This window comes from Elgaria multicarinata, chromosome 10 (assembly GCF_023053635.1).
Source record: "Elgaria multicarinata webbii isolate HBS135686 ecotype San Diego chromosome 10, rElgMul1.1.pri, whole genome shotgun sequence".
In the NCBI taxonomy this organism is placed as follows: domain Eukaryota; kingdom Metazoa; phylum Chordata; class Lepidosauria; order Squamata; family Anguidae; genus Elgaria; species Elgaria multicarinata.
In genome coordinates this window covers 6,337,573-6,355,579 of record NC_086180.1, presented here as the reverse complement: position 1 = coordinate 6,355,579, position 18,007 = coordinate 6,337,573, and the positions used below count along the sequence as shown (strand labels likewise).

The window sequence follows — 18,007 nt, the reverse complement described above, 5'->3', positions numbered from 1 at the left end:
TTTTCTGAGCTATTAAGATTACGTCATCATTATTCCTTATGGATTTTTGTTTACTGCAGTCTTGATTGCTAGAATTAATTCATGTCGGGAGGAAAGAAGGAAAGGAAAGAAGGTGGGTGATGGGGGAACTGTCTAGAAATCTACATGCAGAGAACAAGAGACTTCAGGGGTGTGTGTGGGAGACAGAGAGAGAAAGAGAGAGAAGCAACCCTAGGGGGGAAAAACTCTGATAAACCCCAAACGCTGCCCGTGGTCTCTGTTCGGTCTTTTGTTTAAGGAGCTGTGAAAATTCAATAACACCCCTGCTGCCCTCTGGAGTCCCTCGCTGTGCTTCTCTGCACTTCCTAGCCTACCACATCCGACAAAGAGCCCGGACTGTTCGCCATCACCTGCTCTCTAATATAGCCGGCCCGTTTGCTTTCTCATCAAAGCTAGCAGTTGCAGCCCTGATTACACATCACAGCCATCTCGCTCGCCGAGAAACAGAAACGTCAAAACCCTGGAAGACTGTTCGTTTCTTCACTGCCTCCTCCCGCTCCCAAGGAACTGCTGATTCCGTTCAGGCTAGGAAGGAACACTGCACCTGCCAGTTACCTAGGGAGGTTGTGGGACAAGCATCTGTCAGGGATGCCTTAAGGTGGATTCCTGCATTGAGCAGGGGGTTGGACTCGATGGCCTTGTAGGTGCCTTCCAACTCTGCTATTCTATGATTCTATGGTGGATGTGTGGATGTGGATGTATATACACACACACACACACACACACACACTTTAGTAATGCATTTTAAAGCATTTGCAAGTATCTGGAGGGCAAAACACATAGAATCATAGAATAGTCAAGTTGGAAGGGGCCTCTAAGGCCGTTGAGTCCAACCCCCTGCTCAATGCAGGAATCCACCCTAAAGCATCCCTGACAGATGGTTGTCTGGCTGCCTCTTGAAGGCCTCTAGGGTGGGAGAGCCCACAACCTTCCTAGGTAACTGATCCCTAGTTAACCAGCAAGATTATACTTTGTGGATCTGATGAGGTGGACCGTAGCCTGTGATAGCTTCTCCAGCCTCATGGTGCCCTCCAGAAGTGGAGAGGGAGACATTTTTCTCTTTCACGCATAATATTAGAACTCAAAGGGGTCAATCCCATGAAGTTGATGGGCGGAAGATTCAGGACAGATAAAAAGGAATTCTTCACACAGCACACAGTTAAATATGGAATTCTCTACAAGATGTAGTGATGGCCACCAACTGGGATGGCTTTAAAAGGGGGTGGGTGGATAAATTCCTGGAGGAGAATGCCCACTAGTCCTGATGGTTGTGTGCTACCTCCAGTATCAGAGGCAGTATGCCCATGTTCATTCACCAGTTGCTGGGGAACATGGGCAGGAGAGTGCTGTTGCACTCATGTTCTGCTTGTGTGTTTCCCATGGGCAGGTACTGTTTGGCCACTGTGTGAACAGAGTGCTGGACTAGATGGACCCTTGGTCTGATCCAGCATCAGGGCACTTCTAATGTTTTCATATGTTGGAATACAACTCCCACCACCCCCAGTCAACATGGTCATTGGTCATAATGGCTGGGAATACTGAGACTTGTAGTCCAACACGTCTCGGGAGCACCGTGCCGAGAGAGCCTGACCTTCTGCCCATCATATATACAAGGTGTCTTGAGACTCATTATTATTAAAGAATGCAGAGCCAAGACGAAGGATGGACTGATCTGTCATTTCCACTTTCTCTCATACTGAATTTGTTTAAAATCTCAAGTAATTTCCATCCCTTCTCTGAAGACATTTGTTCATTATGGCAAGTTCTTTTCAAAAGTGAAGGGAACTAAAATCCTCGCCCCTCTGCACTGGCCAAATTCAATAGGTCTGGCTATTCCCAGCATAGAATCATAGAATAGTAGAGTTGGAAGGGGTCTATAAGGCCATTGAGTCCAACCCCCTGCTCAATGCAGGAATCCACCCTAAAGCATCCCTGACAGATGGTTGTCCGGCTGCCTCTTGAAGGCCTCTAATGTGGGAGAGCCCACAACCTCCCTTGGTAACTGGTTCCATTGTCATACTACTCTAACAGTCAGGAAGTTTTTCCTGATGTCCAGGCTTCCTGTAACTTGAGCCCGTTATTCCGTGTCCTGCACTCTGGGAGGATCGAGAAGAGATCCTGGCCCTCCTCCGTGTGACAAGCTTTTAAGTATTTGAAGAGTGCTATCGTGTCTCATGATGAGGATTGTGCTGAACATGAGCCATTTAGCTGTGAATGATGCAGAGTATCAGGAAGAAAAAAATGAGGTGGCCACCCACATTTAGCAACACAACCATGGTTGAATACACCAAGGTTCAGAGTCAGCCTTTAAGAGCTAAAGATTCAACACCCTTTGCCTGGATGGACAAACCTGTCGGTTTAGGATTCTCCTACATTCAATTGTTTTAAAATCTTGAGTTCTTTCAGTCTCTTTCATGAAGAAATGTGTGAAGTTTAGAAAATAATAATAATAATAATAATAATAATAATAATAATAATTAAAATTCTCATCCATCCCTAGCCACACCTCACTTTTATCTGTACCATTTGAGAGGGATCTTTTAGATCAGTGATCTTCAACTGGTGGGTCAGGAGATCAGTCCAGATGAGTCGCAGCAAAGCTGTTGCCGTCACGTTGAGCAGTTGCGTAAGTGGGTCCCATGTTGCAGGTTGGGAGTCCGAGGTGGACCTCGGGTCTGGACCAGTTGAAGACCACTGCTTTAGATGAAGAAGCCGTGTCAGATCTTACAGCATGGGGTCATAGCTCCGTGTGATAGAGCCCTGCTGAAGGTCTCAGGTTCGATCTCCAGCTAGGGTTGGAAAACTCCTGCTTTAACCCCTGGAGAGAGCAGCTGCTGCCAGTCAGTGCCAACAATACTGGGCTAGACGCACCAAGGAACTGAGTCAGTATAAAGCAGCTTTCCATGTCCGTATGGGGCGCTCAAAGCAGCTCTACAATCTGTGCAGCATGTTGAATTCCAACGTATAGGGACTCCCTTACAAATGTTCTCAGGAGATCAGACAAGACAGACAATTTAGTTCACTCTGGACACGGCCCATTGGGTGACTTTTTTCAAGGTTATCCTGGCCCATAAATCCTGGAAAAAACCCTGTTTCCTCCTGCCATCTAACACACACACACACACAAACACACACACACACAAAGAATTTTGCACCAATGCAAACACGACAATGGAATCAGTTACCTAGAGAGTTGGTGGGCTCTCCCACACTAGAAGCATTCAAGAGGCAGCTGGACAACCATCTGTCAGGGATGCTTTAGGGTGGATTCCTGCATTGAGCAGGGGGTTGGACTCGATGGCCTTGTAGGCCCCTTCCAACTCTGCTATTCTATGATTCCAAAGTGTTAAGCCGGAGCTAATTTCTAAACACCGCTTTGAAATCATACCCTAAAACCAGGAAGCTCATACGGAGGCCCAGCCTGTAAGGAACACAATCGATGCATCCATTTCCCATTCTCGGCGTAGGAAGCTGCAAGCGGACAACACCCGCCCCCGCGACATCAGGTTCCTAAAATAAGATTTATCAGATGGAGTTTGGGGGGGGTCGGTATTGTGCGTGGCGACATAAAACAGACCCTTGTATTAATACGAGGAAATGCAACTATTGTGTGTGGAATGGTACCCCGTTCAGAGCCAGACCACTTGTCTCCGGACGGAGTTCTCTCTGGAATTCCTTGGCGCCACTGCAGTGGATTCCTCCTCATGCCCTCACGCCCCCCCCTTAAACAAATTACCTTAGCAGGGGGGCCACGCGGCATTTGGAAGCTCTATTTTGCTGGTCAAGCTGTGTGTGTGTACGCCTGCGTGTGTCTGGAGTGCCTTTCAGGAAACTGTTGACTTGGTATCTAGGAATGATCTATTGTGTCGAGGGCGGGACAGTCCGTATAAACTGGCATTTGTGTGCAGAAGTGTAAATTCTGCCCCATTATGACAGCTAACGAAAAGCCGCATCCTGCCTTCTAACTGGCTTTTCACCAAATCACTAACCACTAACCGGGGGCGGGGGGCGGTGAGAAGATGGTGGGGAACTACCAGACTTCGATGGTCCAGGCCCCCCCCCCCTTGAAATTTGGCACACTGAGAAACAGTTGCTGTTAGCAAACACACAATTAGTGAAAGGATGGTGAGCACACTGGGAGGAGAACTTAAAAGAGAACTAGAAACTTAGGAGACCGACACCATCAACGTCAGACCACTGGTGCATCAAGGTCAGCATTGTCTACCCCTGGGGTGGGCAGAAAGTATATTTCCAGATATGACGGACTTCAGCTCCAATTTTCCTGACCACCGGCCGTGCTGGCAGCAGCTTCTGGGAGTTGATGTCGTAGAGGTTCAGCGGACAAGCGTTTTATCGTACGCTCACTACTGCCCACTTACGGATGTGCGTGCGTCCTTTAGACAACGACGTCCGCCTTCCGCTCGTTTTTCCATCGCAAAAATAGACTCCTTTTAATCCGACTTTTTTTGTTTTTAAACGGAATGTGCCGCGATCTCTTGCCGTCTTTGTCTACTTCCTCTTTCCCCTCAGGGCTGAATGAGGAAGCAAAGAGGGGCAAATGCGGGAGCAGAGAAGCGACGATAAGGAAACGCAATTCCCCCACACACACACACCGCCCCGTGTGATGATGCTCCAAGACCTATATAATTTGGGAGGTAAGGCAAGAACTGAGCAAGCGAAAGCCAGCCCTGCCACAAATAAGAACCAGAGTGCAGGACAACAACAGCACACAAAAAGAACCCTCTCTCTTTTACAATTGCAAGGTACATTTGGCAGGGCAGTCTCGGTCTCTCAAATTCCTATCTCCCATTTCAGGCTGGAGATACGATGGCAGATTTAGGTCAAATTTTTGAATGCTCTCGCTGGTAAAAAAAAAAAAAAAAGCAACCCTAAGCCTTCCTGCATAGGGTCTGGTGTAGCTCTCTTCCAAATGCACATAATTCCATGAAGGGGGGGAGAGATATTCAAAAATATGATGCACCCCCTTCCTTCTCTCAAATCCCACTGCCCCATTCATGATTCTCTCTGAGAAATTGTGCAAGGTCAGGGTTTCTTTTCCCCCGCAGGCTGGCTTATATGCTCGAGCAAATTGGCAGTTTTAAAAATAGCGCTGTAGAGTGCGAGATTTATTATCCTTGCATTACGTACATGCATCCAACTGCCTTGAGGCCTTGGCCATGCTTTCTAAACCTAATTAATAATAACGGAACAGATTCCTCACCACCAATGGCTTTTTCCCCCTTCTTCACAGCATGGATGAGCCTGTTATGATCAAGTGTTTCCAGATAGCTCAGTGGAGAGTGCAATCAGATCATAGTTTTAAGAGGGATGAAAATTAATAGAAATACTGCCTTGGGGATCATTAATTTGATGGGCATGCCAGCAGGGAAGGCAAAGAAGGTGCTCCCTTAAAAGAAATAGGACCAATGCTTCACCATCCAGGCCTATCCGTAAGCCTGGTTTCAGTATCATGCACAGTGGTGCAACTAGGTGGTGGGGGTTGGACTCGATGGCCTTATAGGCCCCTTCCAATTCTACTATTCTATGACTCTATGACTTTAGACACCTATGTGTATTGATTCTGGGAAGCCTCCAATGAACCTTCCTTCCCCCCCCCCCCCATCACTGCACTCCATGCGTTACAACTGCACGAGGGGGTTCAGAGGAGGGCAACGAGGATGATCAGGGGTCTGGAAACAAAGCCCTATGAAGAGAGAATGAAATAACTGGGCATGTTTAGCCTGGAGAAGAGAAGACAGAGGGGAGACATGACAGCACTCTTCAAATACTTGAAAGGTTGTCACACAGAGGAGGGCCAGGATCTCTTCTCGATCCTTCCAGGGTGCAGGACATGGAATAACGGGCTCAAGTTACAGGAAGACAGTTTCCAGCTGGACATCAGGAAAAACTTCCTGACTGTTAGAGCAGTACAACAATAGAACCCATAACCTAGGGAGGTGGTGGGCTCTCCCACACTAGAGGCCTTCAAGAGGCAGCTGTCAGGAATTCTTTGAGGTGGATTCCTGCATTGAGTGGGGGGTTGAACTCGAAGGCCTTATGGGCCCCTTCCAACTCTACTATTATATGATTCTACATGCCCGATCTATTAGAACAAAACAAAACAAAAATTGCCCACCACAATAAAAGAAAGGAATAACTCTGAGCACGTGCATTTTCAAACTCTTAAACCACCCTAGCACCATCATATGGACTATACGAATGGTTTTAAACTGTTGTTTTATACTATGAATGGTTTTAATTTTTGTGAACCGCCCAGAGAGCTCTGGCTGTTGGGCGGTATAAAAATGTAATAAATAAATAAATAAATAAATAAATAAACTGTTTGCCACTGTCCCCATCATCTGCTGCTCTCTGAGTGGTCATTTGGGGGTCCCCGGGGCTGCTGGACCATGGGCCGCATTCCAGCCCAAGCAGAGCCACTGATAATGCAACCCCACGGAGCTCGAGAACCAGTCACCGTGAACCTTTCCCATATGGCCTGGACCATCTCAGAAATGTGCACCTAAGCTGAAGGCAACTCACTTGGGCCCCAATTGAATGTGTTCAGACGAAGTGGTAAGCTGTTCCATGGATGAACTTCACGAAATCCCCTCTCCTCCGGTGCAAAGAGGAGACCAGAAGTTTTCACTTATGTTTCTAACTAATTGTAGATCACCATTGTGTCCAAACCCAGACAGGCTGTGATTAGCCTTAACTATGGTTTACTGAAACAAGCCAACTTCAATCTGGGATTGGCTTGTACAAGCAGCAGCCTACCCCTTTTAAAACATTAATCGGCCTAGGTGACTATCACCTCCCTAACCGCTAGCCATTTTAAAGCAACTGGAAGTAGCACATGAAAACTAAACAAACTGGATAAATTCCTGGAGGCAAAGACTATCCATGCCTACTAGCCCTGACGGTTGTGTGCTATCTCCAGTATTCGAAGCAGTAAGCCTGTGTGCACCAGTTGCTGGGGAACATGGGCGGGAGGGTGTTGTTAAACCACGTCCTGCTTGTTCATCCCTGGCCGATGGCTGGTTGGCCACTGTGCGAACAGAGTGCAGGGCGAGATGGACCCTTGGTCTGATCCAGCAGGGCTCTTCTGATGTTCTTATGGATGTTCTGCCATCAAATGGATGTGCTTCTCACATTCAAAACCCAAAAGGTCTGCCTAAAGGGGCTTTTGTACATTAGTATCCCTTTGCCGTAAGTATGCACAGCGTTAGGTTGGCTCTATCTACTGAAATAGAGGAATCGGCATGTGGAAAATGAGAAAGCCCCCGATGGATGTTTCATAATTCAAGCCGCCAGGCTCACTGCAGCTGGTCCTCAGCTGACACGGCTCTGGTATACCAGAGCCGCCTGTCAGGCAAGAAATCTAAGCGCTGAGCAAAGAGAAGTCAAGCATTCTGGACGCACATTTAAAAAAATCAAAGATTAATTCCGTGAGCCAAACTATGCAAAGGTTTTTTCGCAAATGTCGTCAGTAATGCCGGAAAATGCCTCCCTCTTCTTGGCAACGGTCCAACACTCCTTGTGAATATTTTGATTATGTAATTGTGTACAATTACCTTCACTTGCCCTTAGTGATATCACCATGTGCCTACTATCAGCTTCGGCTGATACGCCAGCTGCGCCCCTTCCTAGAGTCGGAGGACCTCAAGACGGTGGTGCACGCGCTGGTAACTTCGAGGCTCGACTTCTGCAATGCGCTCTCCATAGGGCTACCTTTGCGCCTAGTCTGGAAACTTCAACTAGTTCAAAATAGGGCAGCCAGGCTGGTCACCGGTACACCTACGAGTGACCACATTACACCAGTCTTAAAATCTCTTCACTGGCTGCCAATTAGTTTCCGGGCGAAGTATAAAGTGTTGGTTATCACCTTTAAAGCCCTACATGGTTTGGGTCCAGGGTGCCTGCAGGATCGCCTTCTCCCATACAATCCGCCCCGCACACTCAGGTCCTCTGGGAAGAATTTACTCCAGTCAACCTAAACAAGGCTGACAACTATTACCCAGAGGACCTTTTCTTCTGCCGCTCCCAGTTTGTGGAATGGCTTGCCGGAAGAGATCCGTCAACTTAACAGTCTTCCAGAATTTAAGAAAGCCATAAACACTAGTCCCTTCCGGCAGGACTACCCAGATGAATTTTAAACCTAAGAATTTTAAGATGCTGTGATTGTTATTTTAATATTGTATTGGTTTTATATGCGCTTTTAACTAATTTTATGTATTGTGTTTGGCGTAGTACTCCGCCTTGATCCAGACGGAGAGGTGAGTGATGAAATTATTATTATTATTATTATTATTATTATTATTATTATTATTATTATTATTATTTAAATAAATTAATACATATTCAAAATCTGGCCTGAAAGAGTTTTTTGTGTGTGTGTTGCCCCAGGTGCATGCTTTAAAGACAACTCCCAAATCCATGTCCGCAGACCAAATAAAGATTAACAATATTGAAGGGAGAAGGCCACTCATTAAAAGCCGCCCTAAGTATATACAGAGGGCTACTGATGCCCACAACATTGAGGATCCACCATCCCACCCACTCCAGCCCTGGTAGGCCCAATAACCCACTATGCTTAGGGTGCCCATCCAACTTTCTTTCGGAAGAGATACAAAAACAATAGCAACATCTGCACCTACTCCAGAGGAAAGATGTGCATTTGCTGAACTCCTTTCCAGATGTGGGCCGTCTCCCGCATGTTCTGCCAGCCTGCATGTTCCGCCAAATCCTGTCAGACTAATTTGATCTCATTTTTTGATCGAGTAACCTCCCTTGTGGACTGTGGGAATGCTGTGGACGTCATATATCTTGACTTCAGCAAAGCTTTCGACAAAGTGCCCCATGATATTCTGATTAACAAACTAGCTAAAAGTGGGCTATATGGAACAACTATTAGGTGGATTCACAGTTGGCTACAGAATTGTACTCAAAGAGTATCAATTGAACCTTCTCAAACTAGGGAGAGGCAATGAGTGGGGTACCGCAGGGCTCAGTCCTGGGCCCAGTGCTCTTCAACATTGTTATTAATGATTTGGACGAGGAGGTGCAGGGAACACTTATCAAATTTGCAAATGACACAAAATTGGGTGGGATAGCTAATACCCTGGAAGACAGAAACAATCTTCAAAGTGATCTTGATAGGCTGGAGTGCTGGGCTGAAAACAACAAGATGAAATTTAATAGGGATAAATGCCAAGTTCTACATTTAGGAAATAGAAACCAAATGCACAGTTACAAGATGGGGGATACTTGGCTCAGCAATACTACAAATGAGAAGGATCTTGAAATTGTTGTAGATCACAAGCTGAATATGAGCCAACAGTGCGATATGGCTGCAAGAAAGGCAAATGCTATTTTGGGCTGCATTAATAGAAGTATAGCTTCCAAATCATGTGAGGTACTGGTTCCTCTCTATTCGGCCCTGGTTAGGCCTCATCTAGAGTACTGCGTCCAGTTCTGGGCTCCACAATTCAAGAAGGACGCAGACAAGCTGGAGCGTGTTCAGAGGAGGGCAACCAGGATGATCAGGGGTCTGGAAACAAAGCCCTATGAAGAGAGACTGAAAGAACCTGGCATGTTTAGCCTGGAGAAGAGAAGATTGAGGGGAGACATGATAGCACTCTTCAAAGACTTAAAAGGTTGTCACGCAGAGGAGGGCCAGGAGCTCTTCTCGATCCTCCCAGAGTGCAGGACACGGAATAACGGGCTCAAGTTATGGGAAGCCAGATTCTGGCTGGATTTTAGGAAAAACTTCCTGACTGTTAGAGCAGTACGACAATGGAACCAGTTACCTAGGGAGATTGTGGGCTCTCCCATACTAGAGGCCTTCAAGAGGCAGCTGGACAACTATCTGTCAGGGATGCTTTAGGGTGGATTCCTGCATTTAGCAGGGGGTTGGACTCGATGGCCTTGTAGGCCCCTTCCAACTCTGCTATTCTATGATTCTATGTTTCAAGCACGCTTCTCCCCTTCAGAGACTTCCAAACGGTGGGAGGCCCCCTTGCCAAACGCAGCAGGGGAAATGGCCCTAAGGCAGCAGGGAAGGGTTCGAGCGAGGTACAGGCAGGCCTCTATTCAATCCAGTGGGGCGTTTTCTCTGGAACGGAACAATGGCACACACAAGGGCAAGAATTCTCAAACAGCTGAGAGGCAAATAATGGCACCATGGATTGCGTAAACAATAAAAACAAGACACCGGCACAATAAGGAGCCGGCATTCCTCCACCCACTCCGGTCCCCAAATTGCCATGTGCTAAATTTAGTTACTACTAGTCTTGCCTCGCATCACCCCCCTTCACCCTCCCCCTCTTCCCTCCGGCATCAGCCTTATTTCATTGTCAACTTCTACATATCTCAAGGTGCAGCAGAGAATTGGATATTCAGAGACAAAATATTTTGTGTGGTAGGAAGATGTGCTTGGAATATTAGGTGGAATTTTCCAAAGAGTTGTTGGAGGAAGACGAGAGAAATGCAGCAAGAGAGCAGCAATGAACCTGTCCCCGGTGCGAAGGGCATTGAACTAGAACAGTGGTTCCCAAAGTGGGCGGTACTCCCCCCTTGGGGGTGGTGGGATTGCATAGGGGGGTGCTAAGAGGCAAAGGGGCGGCAGGAGGACGCTTGAGGTGGTCTTTTCCGAGAAGCGCCTCTCCAGAAGGTCTTAAAACCCAGGGACATTTTTATGGGAGAAGGTAGTTTGGTCCCAAGCCATGTAGGGGAAGAATCCACACATGTATTAATACCGTTTAAGAAGAGTCCTTTTAACGGTGAATTGAAATGTTTCAAAAGCACCAAAATGCTAATAGAGTGACATACCCTGTTTGGTGTGCCCTGCCACGCCGGCTGCAAAACAGAGGCGTTTGCTCTCTTTTCCCTCCCTTCCTCGGCAAGCCTGCGGCGGGTGCTTCCCATTTAAAGGGTCCTGGTGCAGCACAGCCCCTTTTTCATTCTCAGATCCTCAGCTCAGTTCCTCTGCCTGGCCGCCGCTGCTCAGCCTGGGTGCCCAGACCAGCAAGACCCAGAGGAGCGCGGCCCCTTTGAATGGGAGACACCCGCCCCGGGCTTGCCGAGGAAGAGAGGGAAAAGTAGTAATTGGATTTTGAATAAATATTCAATTAATTGTTACTGTTTTGAATGTTATTGTTATTATCTTCCTTAGTGGGTCGGTGAAAACGGCTATTCTGAATAATGATTTTTATAGTGTAGGGTAGGGGGCACTGGGCATGAGTTTGTGGAACCAAGGGAGCGGTTACCTGAAAAAGTTTGGGAACCACTGAACTAGAAGAAACCACCACTCCCAAAACATGGTTAGCGCTTGCTAGGGCCGTGGGGAGGAGCAGCAATCCCTGCTTTTCCCCATGGCTCTAGCAAGCACCACTTATGTGGAGCAAGAGCTGGTTGACACCAACACAACGTCACCAGAACTGAAACACGGGCGGATGCTACCCTTAATTATGACAGAAGAACCAAAGAGATGGGCTTCCCTAGAGAGGCAAGACCAAATCTGGGAGTGTGAGGGCAGGAGAAGACGCGCGACCCATTTTCAGGGCCCATTTTGAGCCCCCCTAAAAGGTCATCCTTGCATACAAAATATTGGCACAATCTTAAAATATTGGTAGGTCAGTGGTGGTGAGGCAGGTGGCTACTAGGAGCAGGGCTTTCTCTGCTGTGGCACCCCTGTTGTGGAATGAGCTCCCCAGAGAGGTCCGCCTGGCGCCTACACTGTACTCTTTTCGTCGCCAACTGAAGACCTTTTTATTCTCAGTATTTTAACAATTTTAACTTAAATTTAAACTTTACTGTTCTAACCCTGTATTTTAATCTTACATCAATTTTGCTGTGTGGTTTTATCCTGGTTGTGCTTTTTATACTGCATTTTGTATTTGTGCTTTTAACCTCTTGGTTGTTTTATGATGGTTTTAATTTTTGTGAACCGCCCAGAGAGCTTCGGCTATTGGGCGGTATAAAAATGTAATAAATAAATAAATAAATGGGCAGATGAAGAATAGGTTCTCCAGTGGTCAGGGCCACGTGGCTTGCACAAAGAATCAAAATGCTGCACTTGGTGCCTTAGAATACATCCATCACCGTGACACCGTTTCGTGTTTGAGAGAGAATGTGGCATCTTGCTCCATCTCAGGAGACATCAACGGAAGGGCCATTGGCAGACGAATTCCTGGACCATTCTGCACAATATGCGCAATGCATGACAACTTGTTGCCAACCAGCCCCAGATTGGGGTGTTTTTCATTCATTTCCTGTTCACCTCAAGTGGGTCTTCTATAGAATACCTTCCCAGTGGCTCAGGCATGTGTTGTTACACCAACACAGCCAGCAGATATACAGATGCAAGTGAACACAAGTGGAACGGTATGAGAGAATTATGTACCATAAAAGTTCTGCCAACCAGGTTTTGTGCGTTTGCTCCAGCTGTGTTGTTTTTCTGTTTACACGATCAACTGTACTATTATGAATTTTATATATTGTATTATCGATATATATATATATACACATATGCATACAGAGAGAGAAAGAGAATTTCAAATCAAAATCCAACTACAGTTCCTCGTAGCACTGTTGCGATATAAAGCCGCTTGCGTTTTCAAAACCGACTTCCACCGAGTCCATCAGAAACCCGTCCGATACCTGACACTTTTGAAAACCAGGCAGAGAGTTCTGTTAAAGTCATCACAACATCATCATCATCACAACGTCAAGACACGCTGGTTCATGCATTCTATAGGGTGGACATCGACACAACATTGCAACCGGACAGGATTTTATGAGAAAGACAGAAAGCTGGCACAACACTGGCCACACACCGCCAAAGCCAACGGCATCCTTACCTGTATCATTCTGTTGTACATCCAAGTTGACATTCACAAAGAACCTGATGCTGTCCCCAGATACGATTGAGGAATTTACAGTGTCAAAGAGTTCTTCTCCTCCTCCTTCTTCTTTGTTCTCACAGCCATCGTCCGTATCGCATTTAAGGTAACCTGCAACAAGAGAATCTTTTTTTATTATTGTCCGCTCTCTGTTATTTGCCTCAAGAAACCCAAGCAAAGCCTTATCAAGGTCTTTCCGCAGGCAGAACAAAACGGCTATTTTGCTCTCTGTGGGTTTTGTTCTTCCTGACAGGCAGGTTCTCTGAGCAGGCCAACGGAATATCAGACTTTGGGGGGGAAAGAAGGAACAGGCAATGTCCTGACCCGCTCGTGGAAACCTCATATTCAGCTTGTAGATCGCAAGCTGAATATGAGCCAACAGTGCGATATGGCTGCAAGAAAGGTCAATGCTATTTTGGGCTGCATTAATAGAAGTATAGCTTCCAAATCGCGTGAGGTACTGGTTCCTCTCTATTCGGCCCTAATTAGGCCTCACCTAGAGTATTGCGTCCAGTTCTGGGCTCCACAATTCAAGAAGGACGCAGACAAGCTGGAGCGTGTTCAGAGGAGGAAAAACCAGGATGATCAGGGGTCTGGAAACAAAGCCCTATGAAGAGAGACTGAAAGAACTGGGCATGTTTAGCCTGGAGAAGAGAAGATCGAGGGGAGACATGACAGCACTCTTCAAATACTTAAAAGGTTGTCACACAGAGGGCCAGGAGCTCTTCTCGATCCTCCCAGAGTGCAGAACACAGAATAACGGGCTCAAGTTAAAGGAAGCCAGATTCCAGCTGGACATCAGGAAAAACTTCCTGACTGTTAGAGCAGTACGACAATGGAATCAGTTACCTAGGGAGGTTGTGGCCTCTCCCACACTAGAGGCCTTCAAGAGGCAGCTGGACAACCCTCTGTCAGGGATGCTTTAGGATGGATTCCTGCATTGAGCAGGGGGTTGGACTCGATGGTCTTAGAGGCCCCTTCCAAGTCTGCTATTCTGTGATTCTATGATTCTATTTTGCAAGAAAATGACCCAGAGAAACCAGTTTCTGTGATTTAAGTCATATCAAAACCCAACTTTTCAATTTTCTCCATGAAGCCAAGAGGCCTAGAAAGTTTAAAAAGGAAGTTGAGAGTCTCACTGCTTCAACAGAATCTTGTTTCAGGCTCCGAGAAAGGCCCAAGAGGAAGAGGCAATAACATTCACATTATAAAGAGGGGCGGCCAGCCCGCCCTTCCCCAACCTGGTTGCCCTCCAGTTGTGATGGGCTACAATAACATGCTGGCTGGACATGATGGGACTTGTAGCCCAACACATCTGGGAGGCAACCAGGCAGAGGAAGGTGGCAAGAGAACAACTAACACAGGACTGTCATAGGAAGCTGCCTTATCAACGAATGTATCTATGCATTCTGGTACTATTCTACCCTATTCTGACTGCCAGCAGCTCTCCAAGGTCCTTCAGCAAAGGTCTCTCACATCAACGACTATTTAGATTCTTTCAGCTGAACTGATCTCGGGGCATTCGGCATGCAAATCATCTCCACCATCATTGAGGTATGGCCTCTCCCCATAATATAGCGAGGCATAAGGTGACGGGTTGTGCCTCCAGGCTTTCAAGCAGGGGTTTTTCCAACCCTACCTGGAGACACCGGGAACTGAACCTGTGACCTTCTGCACGCAAAGTAGGTGCTCTTCCGCTGAGCCACAGCCTCTCTCTCCAATTTCTCATCACAGACTGGAGATAAAGGGATCTAGCAAGGGGATCCCTTCCTTTATCTCCGATGTCTTTTGAGAGGTAAGCAGTACTTTCATCGGGGGCTCTGGCACAGGACCAGTGACTCCGAAACAGCCAGATCGCAGCTTTACCACCACTAAGGGTTAGTGTCTATACAAATACAGCATACCATTGCTACAACCTGAGGTCCTTCCTGTCACTGTTGCCAACTTACCAGTTGTCTTCCTAAAGTAGAGGTGCTAGGAAGGGGGTGGTTCTAATTGCACAGGACCTGCTCTCTACTGGAAATAGGTCATCTCCCAATGTTGGCAATCAGAAGTATACTCTAGTGCTATACATAAACGCAAGTACAGAGCTGGGCATGTACACAAAGGTGCAGATTCAAAGCCCTACTAGGGAAACATTGGAAGCTGAGTCAAACCATTGGTCCATCTAGCTCAGTATTGTCGACACTGACCGGCAGCAGCTCTCCAGGGCTTCAGGCTGGATGTTTTTTCTTGCACTACCTTCCTGACTGTTAGAGCCGTACAACAATGGAACCAGTTTCCTAGGGAGGTGGTGGGCTCTCCCGCACTAGGGGCCTTCAAGAGGCAGCTGGACAGCCCTCTGTCAGGGATGCTTTAAGGTGGATTCCTGCACTGAGCAGGACGCAATGGCCTTAGAGACCCCTTCCAACTCTACTATTCTATGATTCTATGATTCATTTTGGTGTTTTCTGGCCAAATTCTGAGCGTGTTTTGATAAATTATGTTGCTTAGCTGCAAGATTTCCTTTAAAAGTGTCTCGCTTGCCCAAATTACTGCCTGTTTAGTACATGGAAGTCATTACATTGATGGTGCTATATAAATTAATAATAATAATAATAATAATAATAATAATAATAATACTGCAAGAGGTGTTGATGATCACTTCCAGCCAATATGGCTTTAAAGGGGTGGGCGGAGGCTGGATTAACTCATGGTCTTTCAGCCAGGATAGCTAAATGTATCTTCCATATTCAGAGTCAGAACACCTCTAAGATGCTGTGGACAAGCAACAGAAGATAACTATCTCCCCACTTCCTCTGCATACAAGTTTCCCCAGGGGTATCTCGCTGGCCACTGGAACAGACAGCCGGTCTCATGCAGCACAAGCGGGACTTCTAAGGGCTCATCTACACCAAGCAGGATATTCCACTATGAAAGTGGTATGAAAGCGGTATATAAAAGGCAGGAGCCATGCTACTGCTTTATAGTGGTACTGAAGTGCACTGACAACTGCTGGGGCCCATGATGCATCTACACCAAGCAGGATATAACACTATGAAAGTGGTATGAAAGCAGTATATGGTCTGTGTCAATGGGCCCCAACAGTTGTCAGTGCACTTCAACACCACTATAAAGCAGCAGTGTGGCTCCTGCCTTTTATATACCGCTTTCATATCACTTTCATAATGGAATATCTGCTTGGTGTAGATGAGCCCTAAGTCTGTGGGCTGAACAACAGAACCCCAAAGTAGCAAACAGGGGATCCCCCTGACCACCAACTATGAGGAATTTCGAAACACTCACACGTGGACTTTTATTGCAGGACGAAACTGGCGATGAAGTGTCACACACCCCAGAAAACCACCCAAATCCTCCTTTCCCCTTTCAGTAGGGGTTCCGCAAGGCTCGGTGCTTGGCCCGTTGTTGTTTTCTTTATACATGCTGCCCTTGGGTAAGCTTATCCAATCTCATGGCCTCCAATATCATCTGTATGCCGATGATACACAATTATATCTCTCATCTCCGGAACTTTCTCCTGATGTTCACGATCATATCTCGGCATGTCTCTCAGATATCTCAGCCTGGCTGCTTCATCGTCGTTTGAAACTTAATATTGCAAAGACTGAATTGCTTGTTTTTCCTCCTAAACCTTCTCCTCATCTCTCATTCTCTCTTACTGTCAACGATGTTACGCTTACTCCGGTCAATGAAGCTCGTAGTCTTGGCTTTATATTTGACTCCTCGCTCTCCTTTATTCCTCATACTGAGGCAGTAGCTAAATCCTGTCATTTTTTCCTGTATAATATTGCCAGGATTCGATCATTTTTGTCTGTCTCTTCTGCCAAGACGCTTGTTCATGCACTGGTTATCTCTCGGTTGGACTACTGCAACCTTCTTCTCTCTGGCCTTCCTTCTTCTCACATCAGTCCGTTGGTCTCTGTCCACCACTCTGCCGCTAAGATCATCTTCTTGGCTCGCCGCTCTGACCATGTTACTCCACTTCTGAAATCTCTTCATTGGCTTCCAATCCACTTCAGAATCCAATATAAACTTCTCCTGTTGACCGTCAAAGCTTTTCACGGTCTAGCTCCTTCCTATCTCTCCTCTCTCATCTCACACTATTGCCCCGCTCCTGCTCTTCGCTCCTCTGATGCCATGTTTCTCGCCTGCCCAAGGGTCTCTCCTTCCCTTGCTCGGCTTCGTCCATTTTCTTCTGCTGCCCCTTACGCCTGGAATGCTCTTCCAGAACATTTGAGATCCACAAGTTCAATCGCAGCTTTTAAAGCTCAGCTAAAAACTTTTCTTTTTCCTAAAGCTTTTAAAACTTGTTGTTCTGACTTTATACTGTTAGTTTTACCCTACCCTGTGCCTGTTTACCCTACCCTGTGCCTGTTGGCATTCTCTTCCCCTCCTTATTGTTCTACTACGATTTTATTAGATTGTAAGCCTATGCGGCAGGGTCTTGCTATTTACTGTCTTACTCTGTACAGCACCATGTACATTGATGGTGCTATATAAATAAATAAATAAATAAATAAATAATAGTTAATTAGAAGTCTCAACTGCATCTCTTGTGACCTCGAATTATTGGCTTAATCGAGACACGCAGCAGTAAGCTGGCGATTAGCAGTTTAAGAAAACTTGCAACGTGCAATTCTTCTAATACAAGGTTTACAGGCTTTTCCATCAAGAAAGCCCTTCCAAGAAAAGCTCGCTAGCGTTTGAGCTTCATTTAGTTTTAAATAACACAAGAGAGCGAATTGGTTGGGATACAACAGGAATATGTTTAGGTATGAGTAGAGATGTGAAGGTGTGTGTGTGGGTGGGAGTTTCTTTTACATTCCTCAGTTTTTCCTAATGCTTTGGGGGAAATAAAACTCCCCCCACCCCATGCCAAAAAAAAAAAAAAGAAAGAAAAATCCTCTCCCCACCCCAGAAGTTCATATTCAGGTAGAATTAATCGACAACTGATTGCTGGTAGTTGTGCGGATTATTAAGTGAAAACGTAATGTTTTAGAATTGTATATTTATTCTATTTTATATGTATGATTTTATGTGTATGCTGCCCCAAGATCCTTGTGATA

The 18,007-nt window shown here is 46.3% G+C and overlaps 1 protein-coding gene across 1 annotated transcript in view; it reads right to left on the bottom strand.

Annotated features, from left to right (window-relative positions):
- SLC4A11 (solute carrier family 4 member 11) overlaps window positions 1-13,284 on the bottom strand; it is a 138,724-nt gene extending 125,440 nt beyond the window's left edge. Inside the window, exons 1-2 of the mRNA XM_063136068.1 lie at window positions 13,266-13,284; window positions 12,900-13,052 (exon numbers count right to left, since the gene is read on the bottom strand). Of these exons, the coding sequence (XP_062992138.1) occupies window positions 12,900-13,052; window positions 13,266-13,284 (172 nt within the window). The remainder of the gene's footprint in view (window positions 1-12,899; window positions 13,053-13,265) is intronic.
- Window positions 13,285-18,007: the final 4,723 nt, after the last annotated feature.